At 41.8% G+C, this 15,468-nt stretch overlaps 1 protein-coding gene across 1 annotated transcript in view; it reads left to right on the forward strand.

Annotated features, from left to right (window-relative positions):
- Nucleotides 1-15,468, forward strand: part of CFAP44 (cilia and flagella associated protein 44) — a 108,155-nt gene that overhangs the window by 32,144 nt on the left and 60,543 nt on the right. The window contains exons 12-16 of the mRNA XM_036447219.2: nucleotides 1,703-1,797; nucleotides 6,684-6,893; nucleotides 7,540-7,650; nucleotides 11,200-11,361; nucleotides 13,643-13,882. Of these exons, the coding sequence (XP_036303112.1) occupies nucleotides 1,703-1,797; nucleotides 6,684-6,893; nucleotides 7,540-7,650; nucleotides 11,200-11,361; nucleotides 13,643-13,882 (818 nt within the window). The remainder of the gene's footprint in view (nucleotides 1-1,702; nucleotides 1,798-6,683; nucleotides 6,894-7,539; nucleotides 7,651-11,199; nucleotides 11,362-13,642; nucleotides 13,883-15,468) is intronic.

The raw sequence follows: 15,468 nt of genomic DNA on the forward strand, positions 1-15,468 counted from the left end.
CTATGGAGGATAAGCTCTACAGGGGCTGGCCCCACAGAACAGGAATGACTTCAGCAATGCCTAATGCCTGCTGAGTCCATCCCTTGAGTGTGTTCTCATGGAGGAGGTTGGGTGGTACTTTGATGTGGTCTGAAGCTCTCCACAAGGGGCACTGGCTCTGGGACTTCCTGGGAGGTGAAGGCCTAGGTCAACCTGTGACTTGCCCAGAGCCTCCTGGCATGCACTACACAATGACCTGCACATGGCTGCTACTTGTGCTGGGTTTGGAGGTGCCCAGGAGAGACCAAGCTGGGAGAACCAAGGCCAGCTACCACTAGTGCTGGGCCTGAAGCCACTTACAAGAGGTACATAGCAAGGGAAAGGCCAGATGTTTCTGGTTTAAGAGATTTTAGAAAAATGTGAAGCATGATCCAAGATAGGCCATTTGTGTGGAAAAGCCACTGGAAATGTCTTGGGGTGGGGTTTCAGGGAATCACAAGAGCAGGGAAAATGGTGACAAGTTGACAGAGACACAGATATTTGCACTTGCATGTTGACTCAGTGGGAGCAGGGCTCAGAAAAGAAACAGTGGCCTCTGCCAGCACTTCTGTCTGGGAGAAAGCTGCCCCTCCAACTCTCATCTCCAGGCCAGATAACTCTGTCCCTCCCTGTACATCCCTAGTGCCCAGGCACTGGAACTATTATAAGAATAAGTCAATCTGAGTGGGTCCTTTCAGGGGAACACCTGGGACTCTGTCTCACTCAGCCATAATCCAAGCTGGTTTTCACAGCCAGAAGTTAATGAGAACTTCTTTTTTTAGCCCTGGAATCCTGGGCTGGGAGGCCTGGGATGGAGTTGGGATTGCTTGTTCTTTAGGGGATCCTCTGCAGCTGAAATATCTGTCCTGATTTTTATCTGCCACATGTGGACATGGGACCCATTCTGAGCCTCTGCCCCTCTTACCAGTTTTGATGTGGCTTCTTCTTTATATCTTTAGCAGTAAGACTTCTATTCAGCTTGATTTCAGGCAGTTCAGAATGATGGTTCTTCTGTAGTTTTGTTGTAATTCTAATGTGGGAGGATGCGATTACTGCATTTACATAAGCCCCCATCTAAACCCAGAACTCCCACTCATCTTCTTTATTACGCATGTTTATAAATTATCCAATCAAGGCTATACATAGAAATTTTGTAGTTGTTGTTGATCCTCACCTGAGGAAGGGATGAGGAGAGAGAAAAACATTGATGTGAGCGAGACACGTTGATTGGTTACCTCCTGCATGCTCCCCAACTGGAATCGAACTCTCAATCCTTAAGTGAGTGAACTGATGCTCTAACCTAGGGGTGTCGAACTCAATCAGAGAAGGGGCCAAAATCTAAAATCCAGCCTAAATCGCGGGCCGAATGGTTTACTGAACAGTCATAAACTGTCATTGTGATGGAAACGCAGCGGAGTGCAGTGATGACAGCACGGTGTGGGCCACATTGCAAGGCCTGGCGGGACGGATTTGGCCCGCGGGCCTTGTGTTTGACACATGTGCTCTAACCCTTGAACTACACCAGCCAGGGCATATATAGAAATTTTTGGCTAAGGAAAGGTTATTGGATTATCAGTGGATGTAGTTATTTATGGAATTTCTTATTAAAATGCTCAACATGTGAAGTGAGCCAAGGTTATTTAAAACATATACATTTGTTTCTTTTAAAACTATCTTTCTATAGGCACTGTTCGAATCTATGATTTTGCTAGCAAGGTTTTTTTGACTCATGTGAAATTCAAACAAGGAGGCACCGCCCTTGCTTGGGTACCTCGTCTGGTAAGTTTATTATAACAAACTTTTACTAGATTTTATTAATGAATATAGTATACAGTGCTATTTCTTGGAAATACAGATAATTTTGACTCTGGATTTCAGAGAAGAATAAACATTTTAAGTTAGTTTAGTCACTTAGAATGTGATAGAAATCATATGTTGACCTTTCTATTGTTGCAATTTGTTCCTGTTTTAATGAAAATCTATTTTTATGCTACCTGCAGATTAGTAATAGTTCCATGTTACAAAATAATTACACAACAGAATTTTTTGTATATATCCTCTATTTGCCTGGCTCTGATTTCATTCATTCTGTTTATATTTCCCACATGCCTACCAAGTGCTGGCCTTGTTCTGGATTCTATAGCAATGAACCAAGATAAAAATACTTGCCCTTACTGCACCTTACACTATCGTGGAAGACACGAGGCAGAGACAGACAATAAGTAAATCTGTGACATGTTAGACAATGATAAGAGCTATAGAAGAAAATCAGGAAGAGAGAGGGAGCTGTTCTAGTTAACTATTGCTGTGTAATGAACTATCACAAAATGTAGTGGTATAAAGCAATCATCATTTTATTTTGCTCACTTACTCTGTAAATTAGGAATTCAGACAGGTGACAGCAGGGATGGGTTATCGCTGCTCCATGGTTTTGGGGACCTCAGCTGGGAGGACTTGAATGACTGGGTCCTGGAATTATCTAAAGGTGTTTGTATTACAAGTCTGGCACCTAAGTTGAAGGCTGGGCTAAACTGGGATGTCATCAGGAGTGCTTACCTAATATCCCTTCTAATGGCTTGGGCTTCATCACAGTACAGTGGGGCCAGGACAGCCACACACTTCTTACACAGAAGGTTGGGACTCCAAGATCTAGTGTCCCAATAGACAAGGCAGAAGCCTTCCCAGCCCCGGAAGTCACACTGTGCCACTTCTACCAAACTCCACTGGGTAAAGTAGTCACAAACCCCACCCAGATTAAAGGGGGAGGGATTTAAACCCCATCTCCCTATGGGAGGCATGTCAAAGAATTTACAGCCATGTTTTTAAAATGTCATGGGAGTATTTTGGGAATGTTTTATCCTTACTGTTTTGGGTTGAAATAAGGTACAAAATGTTTCAGGCTTAAGGTAGATGTGGAGATGGCTGGAGTGGAGGGGGATTTCATGATGGGATCAAGATCAGGAGGAGAATTTAGGCCAGGGGATAGAGGCAGAACGACGATTGGGCTAGAACCGTGGCCGGCAAACTGCAGCTTGCGAGCCACTTGCGGCTCTTTGGCCCCTTGAGTGTGGGTTCTTCCACAAAATACCGCGACCTGGGCAAGTCTATTTTGAAGAAGTCGCATTAGAAGAAGTTTAAGTTTAAAAAAATTTGGCTCTCAAAAGAAATTTCAATCGTTGTACTGTTTATATTTGGCTCTGTTGACTAATGAGTTTGCCTACCACTGGGCTAGAACAAGTAGAAGCCACAAATATATTGGGCTACCAAACTTGGCTCATTCTTTTTTTAAAAAATATATTTAATTGATTTTATATAGAGAGGGAGGGAGAGAGATAGAGAGTTAGAAACATCGATGAGAGAGAGTCATTGATCAGCTGCCTCTTGCACACCCCCTACTGGAGATATGCCCGCAACCAAGGTACATGTCCTTGACTGGAATCGAACCCAGGACCCTTCAGTCCCCAAGCCAACGCTCTATCCATTGAGCCAAACCGGTCTTGGCTTGGCTCATTCTTTATTCTAATCTTTTTACACCCTTACTGAAGTCTTTAAAATACAACTCAAGTAATTGAATCATTTATCCAGATGGTTGTGTGATGTCCATAGAATGTTTCCTATTTTAGCCTTTCATCCAGGTAATGATCACATGGATATTATACGAGAATTTTATAAATATATTTTTTATTTATTTTTCACAGAGAGGAAGAGAGAGGGATAGAGTTAGAAACATCGATGAGAGAGAATCATCGATCAGCTGCCTCTTGCACAGCCCCCACTGGGGACGTGCCCACAACCAAGGTACATGCCCTTGCCCGGAATCGAACCGGGGACCTTTCAGTCCACAGGTCGACGCTCTATCCATTGAGCCAAACCGGTCCCTATACGAGAATTTTAATTCTCGTATAATATCCATTCTCCCTTGCCTTCCAGAAAACTCCACATCATTTAAAAAAATATATTTTATTGATTTTTTTTACAGAGAGGAAGGGAGAGAGATAGAGAGTTAGAAACATCGATGAGAGAGAGTCATCGACCAGCTGCCTCTTGCACACCCCCTACTGGGGATGTGCCCGCAACCAATGTACATGCCCTTGACTGGAATCGAACCTGGGACCTTTCAGTCCTCAGACTGACGCTCTACCGTGGAGCCAAACAGGTTTCGGCACTCCACATCATTTTTGACAGGTCAAACATCATCTCCTCTACATAGCCCTCTGTAACTCCACCTTCAAATACAGCTAAGTGTTCCTTCCTCTGTCATTTTTTTGTTTGCTTATTAAGGATGTGTATATATATTTCTGTTACAGCACTTAGTACAACATATTAAGATGATTTGCTTTATTATGTATTCTTTCCACAAGGCTGTTTCTTTTTTGTTGTTGTTAATCCTCACCTGAGGATATTTTTTTCCATTGATTTTTAGAAAGAGGGGAAGGGAGCAATAGAGAGGGAGAGGAAGGAGAGGATGGCGAAGAGGGAGAGGAAGGGGATGAGGGAGAGGGAAAGACCTGCAGGCTCCCTGACTGGCTAGAGGTCAAACCTGCAGACCAGGTATGTGCCCTTGACCAGGAATTGAATCCATGATCCTTCAGTACATGGGCCAACACTCTAATCACTGAGGATCATCGACCAGGGCAAGACTGTTCTTCATGGTGACAATCTTACCTACTCTTTTTACCTCCAGGGCTTCTACAGTTATTGGTACATTTAGAAATTTAGTAAATGTTTTTTGAATTAACATTCAACTGGAGTTGAATGGAATGCAGTTTTCTTATTCCCAATATTTTCCTAATTGCTTGGCCTCGGGCATGATCACTGTGCTCTAAAGCAGCTATCGCCAACCAGAGGTCCGTAGACCACTGGTGTTCCATGAGGTCTGAAAGGTTGGCGACTGCTGCTCTAAAGAATACCAGGGCTGCCTGGCTGGTGTGGCTCAGTGGTTGAGCGCTGACTTATGAGCCAGCTCACAGTTTGATTCCCGGTCGCAGCACATGCCCAGGTTGTGGGCTCGATTCCCACTGTGGGTTGTGCAGGAGGCAGCCAATCAATGATTCTCTCTCATTATTCATGTTTCTATTTCTATCTCCTTTTCCCTCTCTGAATAAATAAAAAATGTATTTTTAAAAGAGCAGTACCAGGGTTATTGCCCTTCTCCTGAATGCCTTTAAGACAACAGATTTAGCACTTTCAGGCTTTGCTGGATTTATATTCCCAGCCCAGACTTCTCCTCTAAACTATAGGCTATATGTCATCTTTACTTTGAGATCTCCAGGGGACTTCAAACTCAACATGGCCAAGACTAACTTAATGACTTTCTGCTTGTCCCTAGCTATCCGCCCTCCAAAACAATAGCAGCAACAAACCACACACACACACCTGGCTCCTTCCAGTGTTTCCTGACTCAGTATATATTTTAGTTGTCATTGACACCTTCCTCTGTCTCATTCCTCATGTCCATTCATTACCAATAGGGCCATTATGCTTCTTACTAAAATGTCTCTATGTCCTTCTTCTCCACTACCTCACCTCAGACCAAGTTATCACAGTCACCGTTCCAGGGTATGGCAGCCCTCTCTTCAAAGGACTCCCAAAGGTCGCCTTGCTTTCCATCAGGCCATCTCAGATCTACCTTACACACAGCAGTGAGGATGACATTTCTAAAATAGCAAATCTGATTATGTCACTTCCCAACCCCAGCCCACCACTAAAAACTTTTTGATGGCTTCTTGATATTCTTGGGATGAAGACTATTCCTACTGTGACGCGATGCCTGCTTATTTCCCTTGCTAGCCTGTCGTGGATGCATTGTTCCTTTACTCATTCTGCTCTAATCAAATTATAACTTTTTCCCCCTGAGTTCCTTTTTTACTGACACATGGCATTTGCACAAGCTACAGCCTCTCCCAGAAGTGCTTCTGCCATCTTCTTGTTCATTAATCCCTCGGCCTTTTTCTGATCTCAGCTCCACCATCTCTTCCTTCAGGAAATCCTCAGTCTAGGTCAGCTTTCTTTGCTATATGCTCTCAGAGAATATATTTCTTTCCTTCAGCACTTATTTCAGTCCTTAAATTCTCACTCATTTGTGTGATTAATTAATGTCTGTCTTCTCCACCAGATCAGACATTCTGTGAAAGCAGGGACTGAGGCTGCTTATGCTCATTCTTTTTTAAAAAAATTAAATATATTATATTGATTTTTTTACAGAGAGAAAGAGAGAGGGATAGAGAGCCAGAAACCTTAATGAGAGAGGATCATCAATCAGCTGCCTCCTGCACACCCCCTACTGGGGATGTGCCCGCAACCAAGATATATGCCCTTGACAGGAATCGAACCCGGGACCTTTCAGTCCGCAGGCTGATGTTCTATCCACTGAGCCAAACCGGTTTTGGCTTATACTCATTCTTGAGTTGATGGTGGTAGGCACCTGACACATAGTTGACAGACACTCCTTCAACATTTGCTCATGAGTGGTTGAATTGCCATTGTTTACCCATCTCATAGTCATCCTAGAATAGATGGGGGTTACCAGAAAGTGGTAGAAGGAATCACTAATGGATAGCCATTGTTAAATGACTTGTCTACTAGTAAATAAAACACAAATGCAACATAGTATAAGTTTCCTAATCAACTAGTTTCATATTTCTTGCATTTAATTTTTGCCTAAGGTAAGCTTCACTGGAGCACAGATTATTATAGGATTTGAAGATGGGGTTGTTCGAGTTCTTGAACTTTATGATCCAAAAGGGCTCACAATTTTTGCAGGACGGAGGAAATATTCAAATGCAGATCTTCATTTGAGTCGTGTTTTCAAACCCCATACTGCTCAGGTTACTGCGTTAGCTTTTGAACGTGATGGAGAAATTCTAGCCACAGGGGTGAGTAGTAGATTTTCTTTGTTTTATATTGATCTTTGATGGTAAACCTTGCCTTATTAATCTTTCTACTTAATGATGCCATATTTGATGATGCTCATTTCTGAGAACATATCCATATTTTGCTTTCTTTGTATTCATATTCTTTCAGCATGGTCTGCGCATGACATGTAAAAATATTCTTACAATTTGAGTTGTAATGTTTATTTTAAAGTAATAGAAAATTTCAGCTGGGAGTCATACAAGATATTTTATCTATAATCAATATTTTATAGCATAGGTATATTCTCATAATAGAAGAGAAAAATGAAGAGAAGGACTATGTAAATTCTTTGTGCATTAAAAGGTGAGCATTAGCATTGGGGAATATTTTTTCTGAATTAATTTTACTACAGGTATAGTGATTGTTTTTTCAGAACCGAATACTGGAATACATGGGTTGTCAAGTGTTTTCATGGGGGAAAATAAAATAAATATTTGAAATAAGAATTTTTCCAGAACAATCAGGGATTCATGATCATTATAGGTATAAGCATGCATATAGGAATAAGTGTACAGTGGTTACATGATAGTTAATAAATGCTGCTTTGAACTCTATGGGATGGATTTTATAATAATATATATTTGGCTGACTTGTTATTTTTCTTAGAGTAAAGATGAAACTGTGTTCTTCTTTGAAGTGGAAAAGGATTATAAACCAATTGGTTATATTAATACTCCTGGGCCTGTTTGCCAGTTAGTATGGTCTCCAGTCTCTCATGTAAGTAATTGTTATTTGTCTTCATGCTTAAATTTTAATTACTACACAATGAAGTGATCTGATAGAGAATAGCAAGTGCAATTATTAGCCCAATACCTGGCTTCTGCATTGAGGGACCAGAATGCTGCTCAGCTTGGCTGTTACCCTGTTTCTCCGAAAATAAGACAGTGTCTTATATTATTTTTTTCTCCCAAAGTTGCGCTAGGTCTTATTTTCAGGGGATGTCTTATTTTTGGGGAAACACGGGTAGTATATCCTCAGGAGTTTCACATTCTCCTCATTACCTCCTCTTCCACACTCTAATTAGTTGGCCACAGTCCCCTCTGAAAACATTGGGTTATATCCAGCTTTGCTTCAACAGTGGTGCCTTATCTTGATAACACAATATGTCAGAACTAGATTCATGCACCAATGGGGTCCCTCAGCCTGGCCTTTGGGGATCGAGCCAAAACTGACTTTCTGACATCCCTAAGGGGTCCCAGATTGTGAAAGGGCACAGGCCAGGCCAAGGGACTTCACTGGTGGACAATCGGGGCTGGGGAGGGACCACTGGAGGGCTCCAGGGCATGTCTGGCCCATTTCACCCAGTCCTGACTGACCGGAACATAGTGTTTGCCCCTGGTGGTCAGTGCATGTCATAGCAACTGGTCAAACAGTTGAATGATTCAACACTTAGCATATTAGGCTATAATTATTCAAGACTAGAGGCTCGGTGCATGAAATTTGTGCATGGGGAAGGGAGAAGGGAGTCCCTTCAGTGCAGCCTGCACCCTCTCCAATCTTGGACCCCTTGTCCCCAGGATCAAGCCTAAACTGGCAGTCAGACATCTCTCTCACAATCTGGGACACTGGCTCCTAATTGTTCGCCTGCCTGATCACCCCTAACCACTTCTACCTGCTGGCCTGGTCACCCCAAATACCTCTCCCCACCGACCCCAACCATCCTGGTCACTCCCAAATGCCCCCCCCCCCCCGCTTGCCTGGTTGCCCCTCACTGCCCCCCCTCATGACCTGGTCACCCCCAACTGCCTCCCACTGCTGTTCAGTCATTTAGTAGCCCCTCACTAACCCCCCTGCTGGTCTAGTCACCCCACACAGCCTGCTCTTCAATTGTTTAGCTATCCCTCAGTAACCCCCTATCAGCCTGGTTGCCCCATGCAGCCTGCTGTTTGGTTGTTACTGTGAGGTCATCCTGGACAATTTGCATATTACCCTTTTATTAGTATAGATATGTTGGCTTGGGTTTGTCAGTCACTCTGATGTTTCTAATATTCACAAGTTCTGTTCTAAGGTTTGTACTTCTCTTCTGCTCCCATCCCACGTCCATTTTCACTTTTAATCTTCCATTCTCTCTTTCTTAATGACAGCTACTGATTTAGTATTGATTACTAATCTTATGTAATGCCTATAATTTCTCTAAGTTTGTGCACAGGATGATTCAGCCATCTAAATAGTGATTGAATGTCTAAACTGGGTGCTGTACTAGGTTCCAGGATAATAATAATACTGATGATCTGCATAGAAGTGATATCAGGATTACTGGGTTAACATTTAAAAATATATATATTTTATTGATTTTTTACAGAGAGGAAAGGAGAGAGATAGAAAGCTAGAAACGTCGATGAGAGAGAAACATCGACCAGCTGCCTCTTGCACACCCCTTACCGTGGATGTGCCCACAGCCAACGTACATGCCCCTGACCGGAATCAAACCCGGGACCTTTCAGTCCACAGACCGACGCTCTACCACTGAGCCAAACCGGTTTCAGCTCGGTTAACATTTATAATCTGTTTTAAAATGTTTTAAAGAAAAGGGATAGAAAAATGTAGTAATATCAAGAAAAGTGTCTTAAATTAACAAAGCTCATTTTTAAAAATGCATTTATTTTTCTTTTTTTTTTTTTAAATATATTTTATTGATTTTGTACAGAGAGGAAGGGAGAGAGATAGAGAGCCAGAAACATCGATGAGAGTCATCGATCAGCTGCCTCTTGCACACCCCCTACTGGGGATATGCCCGCAACCAAGGTACATGCCCTTGACCGGAATCGAACCCGGGACCCTTCAGTCCCCAAGCCAATGCTCTATCCACTGAGCCAAACCGGTCCCGGCAATGCATTTATTTTTCAATTACAGTTGACATACAATAGTATATTAGTTTCAGGTATACAATACATTGATTAGACATTTGTAAAACTCACTAAATGATCACACTGATAAATCTAGTATCCATCTGACACCATACATAGTCATTAAAATATTATTGACTACTAGAGACCCGGTGCATGAAACTTATGCACGGGGGGGTGGGAGGGGGAGAAGGGGAGGTCCCCTCATCCCAGCCTGCACCCTCTCCAATCTGGGACCCCTGGACATCCCTCTCACAATCCTGGACCACTGGCTCCTAATCACTCATCTGCCTGCCTGCCTGGTTGCCCATAATTGCCCCCCCCCCCCAACCTGATTGCCCCTCACTGCCTCTGCATGTTGGCCTAATCGCCTTTAACTGTCCCCCTGCTGTCCTGGTCACCCCTAACTGCACCTCCCCATCAGCCTGGTTGCACCTCATGGCCCCCCACCATACAGCCTGCTTGTTCAGTCGTTTGGTCATCCCTTGGGCTGATCCTGGGTGGCTCGGGGGCTGAGGAGACTGGGGGACTCTGGAGGCAGGTGCATAGAGCAGCTGGACCTGCCTGGGTGCAGGCCTGGTTGTGCCACACGCCTGCCACCCCTTTGGGTCTGAGGGGACTGGGTGCTGCCATCTTTGGGCCCTACCATCTTTGAGGGCGTGACTGTCAATTAGCATATTCCCTCCTTATTGGCTATGGTCACTGCCACCTTTGTGAGGGTGTGATGGTCACTTAGCACCTTTCCTTTTTATTAGATAGGATAATAATCTCTATGCTATACTTTATATTCCTATGACTATTTTATATCACTAATTTATACTTCTTAATCTTTTCACCCCAAACCCCTCTCCTCTGGAAACCCTTAAAATGTTTTTTGTATCTATGTATCTGTATCTGTTATGCTTGTTTATTTTTAAAATTCCACATATAAGTGAATCATATGGAATTTGTCTTCATCTGTCTGACTTAAAAAAATATTTTTATTGATTTCAGAGAGGAAGGGACAGAGAGAGGGAGCCAGAAACATCAATGATGAGAGAGAATCATTGATCAGCTGCCTCTTACACACCCCCTACTGGGGATTGGGCCTGCAACCAGGCAAGCGCCCTGACTAGGAATTGAACCATGACCTCCTGGTTTATAGTTCAATGCTTAATCACTGAGCAACACTAGCTGGGCTATCTGACTTATTTCACTCAGCACAATACCCTCTAGTTTCCTCCATGTTGTTGCAGATGGCAAGATTTCATTCTTTTTTTATGGCTGAGTTGTATTCCATTGTATATATGCACCAATTCTTCTTTATCAAATCATCAGTTGATGGACATTTAGGTTGTTTCTTATATTTACTATTGTAATTGATGCTACAATGAACATATTGATGTAAATGACATGTTTAATATTTCTTTTTTTTTTTTAGCCTGAAAGTACTTTACTGATTTTCTGTGAGAATGGCTATATCCTTGAAGCTCCACTTCCAACCATAAAGGCGGACGTGGAGGATCTTGATTTAGTTACCTATGAAATCAAAGACATGAGAATAAAATGTTTCCATTTCTCAAGTGTCAAATCTAAGATTCTGGTATGAGATATCCTTTAATATTTTGTTTCTCAGAATATAAAATATTCTGTGTTAAGTGCTGGGAAGATACAAAGAGGAATAAGACATAGACCCTGTATTTGAAGGCAGTAGTGAATAGATATTAACATCATAGCACAAAGAAAAATGTTTTAGGGGCATGCAGAGGAAAGAATGTCTGATTCTGATGGAAGCATAAAAGGATGACTGTGTGGAGGTGACATTCAGTCCTCAAAGATGGAGAAGAATTTTGAAAGATTGAAAATGAGGAGGAAGGCAATAAAAGGTGGGAGAACATCCCGGGGGAAGGCAAACTTGTTTTGGTGTTTGGAGGAAATAAAGAATGGACTGGTAAAACAGAGGGAGGTAGTTTGTGGTGGGATGTGGCAAAACTGTGTCAATATATGGGACTCTTTAAATACTAGCCAAGATGTTTCCACTTATTTCTTAGATTATTGGAATCCACTAGAGTTTTTGAGGAGTGGATTGATGCGATGAGAGCATGTAAGTTAGAGAGAGAATTCTGAGAGGCAAACAGAATAAAGAGGTAAAAAGTGAGAGTTAGGAATGCCAATTTTAGGGGCTTTTTGCAATAATCAGTTGACAGTGCTGAGGGCCAAAGTCACTGTTTATTAAAAATAGAAACAACTTCCCTCATAGACTATTTCAGTGTTATTGGAAAAGGGGCCTGGCCAGTAGTGGGTTTGCCTAGAGCAAGCATGTCCAACTCATGGCCTGTGGGTGGCATGTGGCCCACAACAAATATTTTTGCAGCCCAGGCAATATAATGGTATGTAAGAAACATTTTAATAAAAGTTTCATAACTTAACTTTTTACAATATCCTGTTACACATAATTATTAATAACGAACTACAATGTTCGCTATGACCGATTACTGTAATCGTGCTGCATTCATTTCGCTTACACACCTTACACGCAGGCGCATCATCTCTCTCCACCAATACTGCAGCAAATATTTTAGCAGCTGATTGCCATGTACTGACTTGTTTGGTGTGGGCAACAGGAAATATTTCACTTTCGGAGAACCAGAAAACTAGGTTTATTTGCGTTATACTTATTAATTTGTGCAGTTATTCAGTGTCTGGTAGGTTAATGTTCAAGAAAAAATATTAATTTTTATAAAAATGTTCTATTATTTTATGTTAACAACTACTCATTGATTTCAGCCCTTTGTATTCAGCATGTCTCTATTGAAATAAACCTACGTTTCTATGAATTTTTTTGTGGCCCACATAAACTTAAACCTTGTTTATTTGGCCCCTGTTAGCCTTTGAGTTTGCCATGGTTGGCCTAGGACCTCTGATAGTGTGTGGGTTCCTGACTTCAAGTAGGAAAAATTTTCACAACAGGAGTCCAGGTGAATTCTAGGATGTTTATGAAAGTTGGGGACAGCGAACAAGGAAGGGCTGAGGCAATGAGCCTAGGCTGGTCTGCTTTGGCTCACTAAGAAGTTGGGAAAGGAGGGGTCTTGGGGACAGGTTCAGGGGTTTGCCCTTTGGTCTCTCAAACTTTAGGAGATGTACACCTGTGGGGGAAGAAGAGAGAGGGAGAGCTCACTCGGACCTTGGCTTTGAGGGCTTTTAAAAAAAGGCTGGTGTTTAGAAGAGGTCCTAAGGGAGGATCTCAACAGAATATTCATTAGTTTTATGCTGATGTGTCAAAATGAGATTCATGCCCTTAACTTCCTATGTCCTTGGTTGTGGTTGGCAAATAGCACTAATTAGATTTCTGCTATCTATCTCATTAAGTAGGGTGATTTAAGCTATTCACTCTCTTGTTGGGGAGAAGTGCAAACCATTTACTTTTAAGTGTTTTTTTTATTAAGGAAGAAAGGATTTACTAGATGGCTGCAAACTGCTGTTTAAGTATCTGTCTCAGTTTCCCTATTCCACTTGCTAAGGAATTTTCCTAGCTTCTTTACTCTCTCAAGTCCACCTAATTGTTGGTCTGACAGGGTTAGACTCTGAGATAAATTGTATTTAGCTTCTTTATTAGGGAAAAATAAAAACCCCAATTAAATAATTTCTATAAATCCAGGATCAGTTTCGGGGGGAGGGGAGGAGAAAGGAGGGGAGGGTTAATATAGAAATAAAGTTATTCCAAAGATTTGAAAATTTTAATGATAAAAATATATCCCCAAATTGACATATATTGAGTTTCTCTAAGATGTCTTCCTTCTACTTTTCTTTGTCATCCCCAATAATGTAAATGAATGAATGATTGTAATTGTTTTCACATCTCCTTAATGTCTCTTTCGCAAAAGAGATTAATAGAAGTTGAAAAGAGAAGGAAACTCAAGGAGTTGAGAGAGAAGGAAAAGGAAGAGAGGAGGAAACGGCTAGCAGAGATGGAAGAAGATGGGGAGATTGTGGAGGGTAAGGAAGAAGAAGAGGAGGAAGTGGAGGAGGTAGAAGAGCCATTACCTGAAATCTTTACTCCATCAACCCCCAGTCGCATCCTCTGTGGGTTTTACTCTGGACCAGGGAAGTTCTGGGTTTCTTTGGTGAGTAATAATGTAATAAGTGGTTGTTTTGTCATCCCTTCACCAACATATTTGATAGTCATTATTTTTAGTACATTTTTACTTTTTTACTCTTATGGTAAGACTTCATTTATTAATTACTATTAAAGATGTGGATTTTGGTTCTGACCCTGGTCCCAGAACAGATAAAAGCAGCGTCTGAGTTGCTCAGGGAATATTGATTGGCAGCTAAGGGGCAGCAGAACTCTAAAGGAAGGTAAGGAAGGGTCCGCTGGACAGGATTTTCCGATCAAGCAGCCAGCACTGTGGCGGCGGAGACCTCTCTCAGAGCTATGGGCTCAGAGGGAAGGCTGCGCCATCTTATCAGGAAAGGAGGATCTTCCCACAGCACAGGAGAACGCCGAACAGCTGTGACGCCCCAATTGGCGTAAACACGTGGATTCAAGGGAGTTCTTCAATCATCCATGGAAAGGAGAAGGAATACCACATAACCAGACATCCTAAAAAGAGAAACCATGGGGAGACAAAGAAATAGCCCGCACATGAAAGAAAAGCAGGCATCACCAGAAAAGGAAGTGAACGAGTTAGAGGCAAGCAACCTACCAGAGCAAGAATTCAGAGTAATGATCATAGGATGGCTAAAAAGAATGGAAGAGAAATTTGATGATATGAATAATAAACAAGAGTAAATGAAAAAGAACCAAGAGGAATTGAAGAAGAACCAAGAGGGAATGAAGATGAACCAAAAAGAAATGAAAAATGACATCGCTACTATGAAGAACTCAATAGAAAGCATCAAGAGTAGACTAGAAGAAGCAGAGGATCGCATCAGTGAGCTAGAAGACAAGATGGAAAAAAATACCTAATTAGAGCAGCTTCTGGAAAAAAAAAATTAAAAAGCAGGAGGAGAGCCTAAGGGAACTTTGGGACAATATAAAACAAAACAATATTAGAATAATAGGGGTTCCAGAAGGAAAGGAAACTGAGGAAGACATGGAAAAAGTATTTCAAGAAATAATGACAGAAAACTTTCCTGAAATAGAGAAGAAAAAACCCACACAAATCCAAGATGCTCGCAGAGTTCCAAGCAAAATGAATCCCAGAAGACCGACGCCAAGGCACATTATAATTAAATTGGCAAACACCAACAACAAAGTAAGAGTCTTAAAAGCAGCCAGAGAGAGACGGAAAGTTATACATATAAAGGAACCCCCATCAGACTAGCAACTGATTTCTCCACAGAAACTCATCAAGCCAGAAGGGAATGAGATGAAATATACAAAGTCATGCAAAGGAAGGGTTTGAATTCAAGAATACTGCACCCAGCAAAGCTATCAATCAAAATTGAAGGTGTAATCAGGAGCTTCACAGACAAAAACAGACTAAGGGAATTTATCTCCACCGAACCAGCAATGCAAGAAATGCTAAAGGGTGTACTGTAAAAATAAAGAAATAGGAAGCGAAGAAGGAACACAGGGGTATAGAATAAAAATGGCATCAAATGAGTACCTATCAATAATATCTTTAAATGTAAATGAATTAAATGCTCTAATCAAAAGACATAGGGTAACAGATTGGATAAGAAAACAAGACCTATATATTTGTTG

The sequence above is a fragment of the Pipistrellus kuhlii genome, unplaced genomic scaffold (assembly GCF_014108245.1).
Source record: "Pipistrellus kuhlii isolate mPipKuh1 unplaced genomic scaffold, mPipKuh1.p scaffold_m20_p_2, whole genome shotgun sequence".
In the NCBI taxonomy this organism is placed as follows: domain Eukaryota; kingdom Metazoa; phylum Chordata; class Mammalia; order Chiroptera; family Vespertilionidae; genus Pipistrellus; species Pipistrellus kuhlii.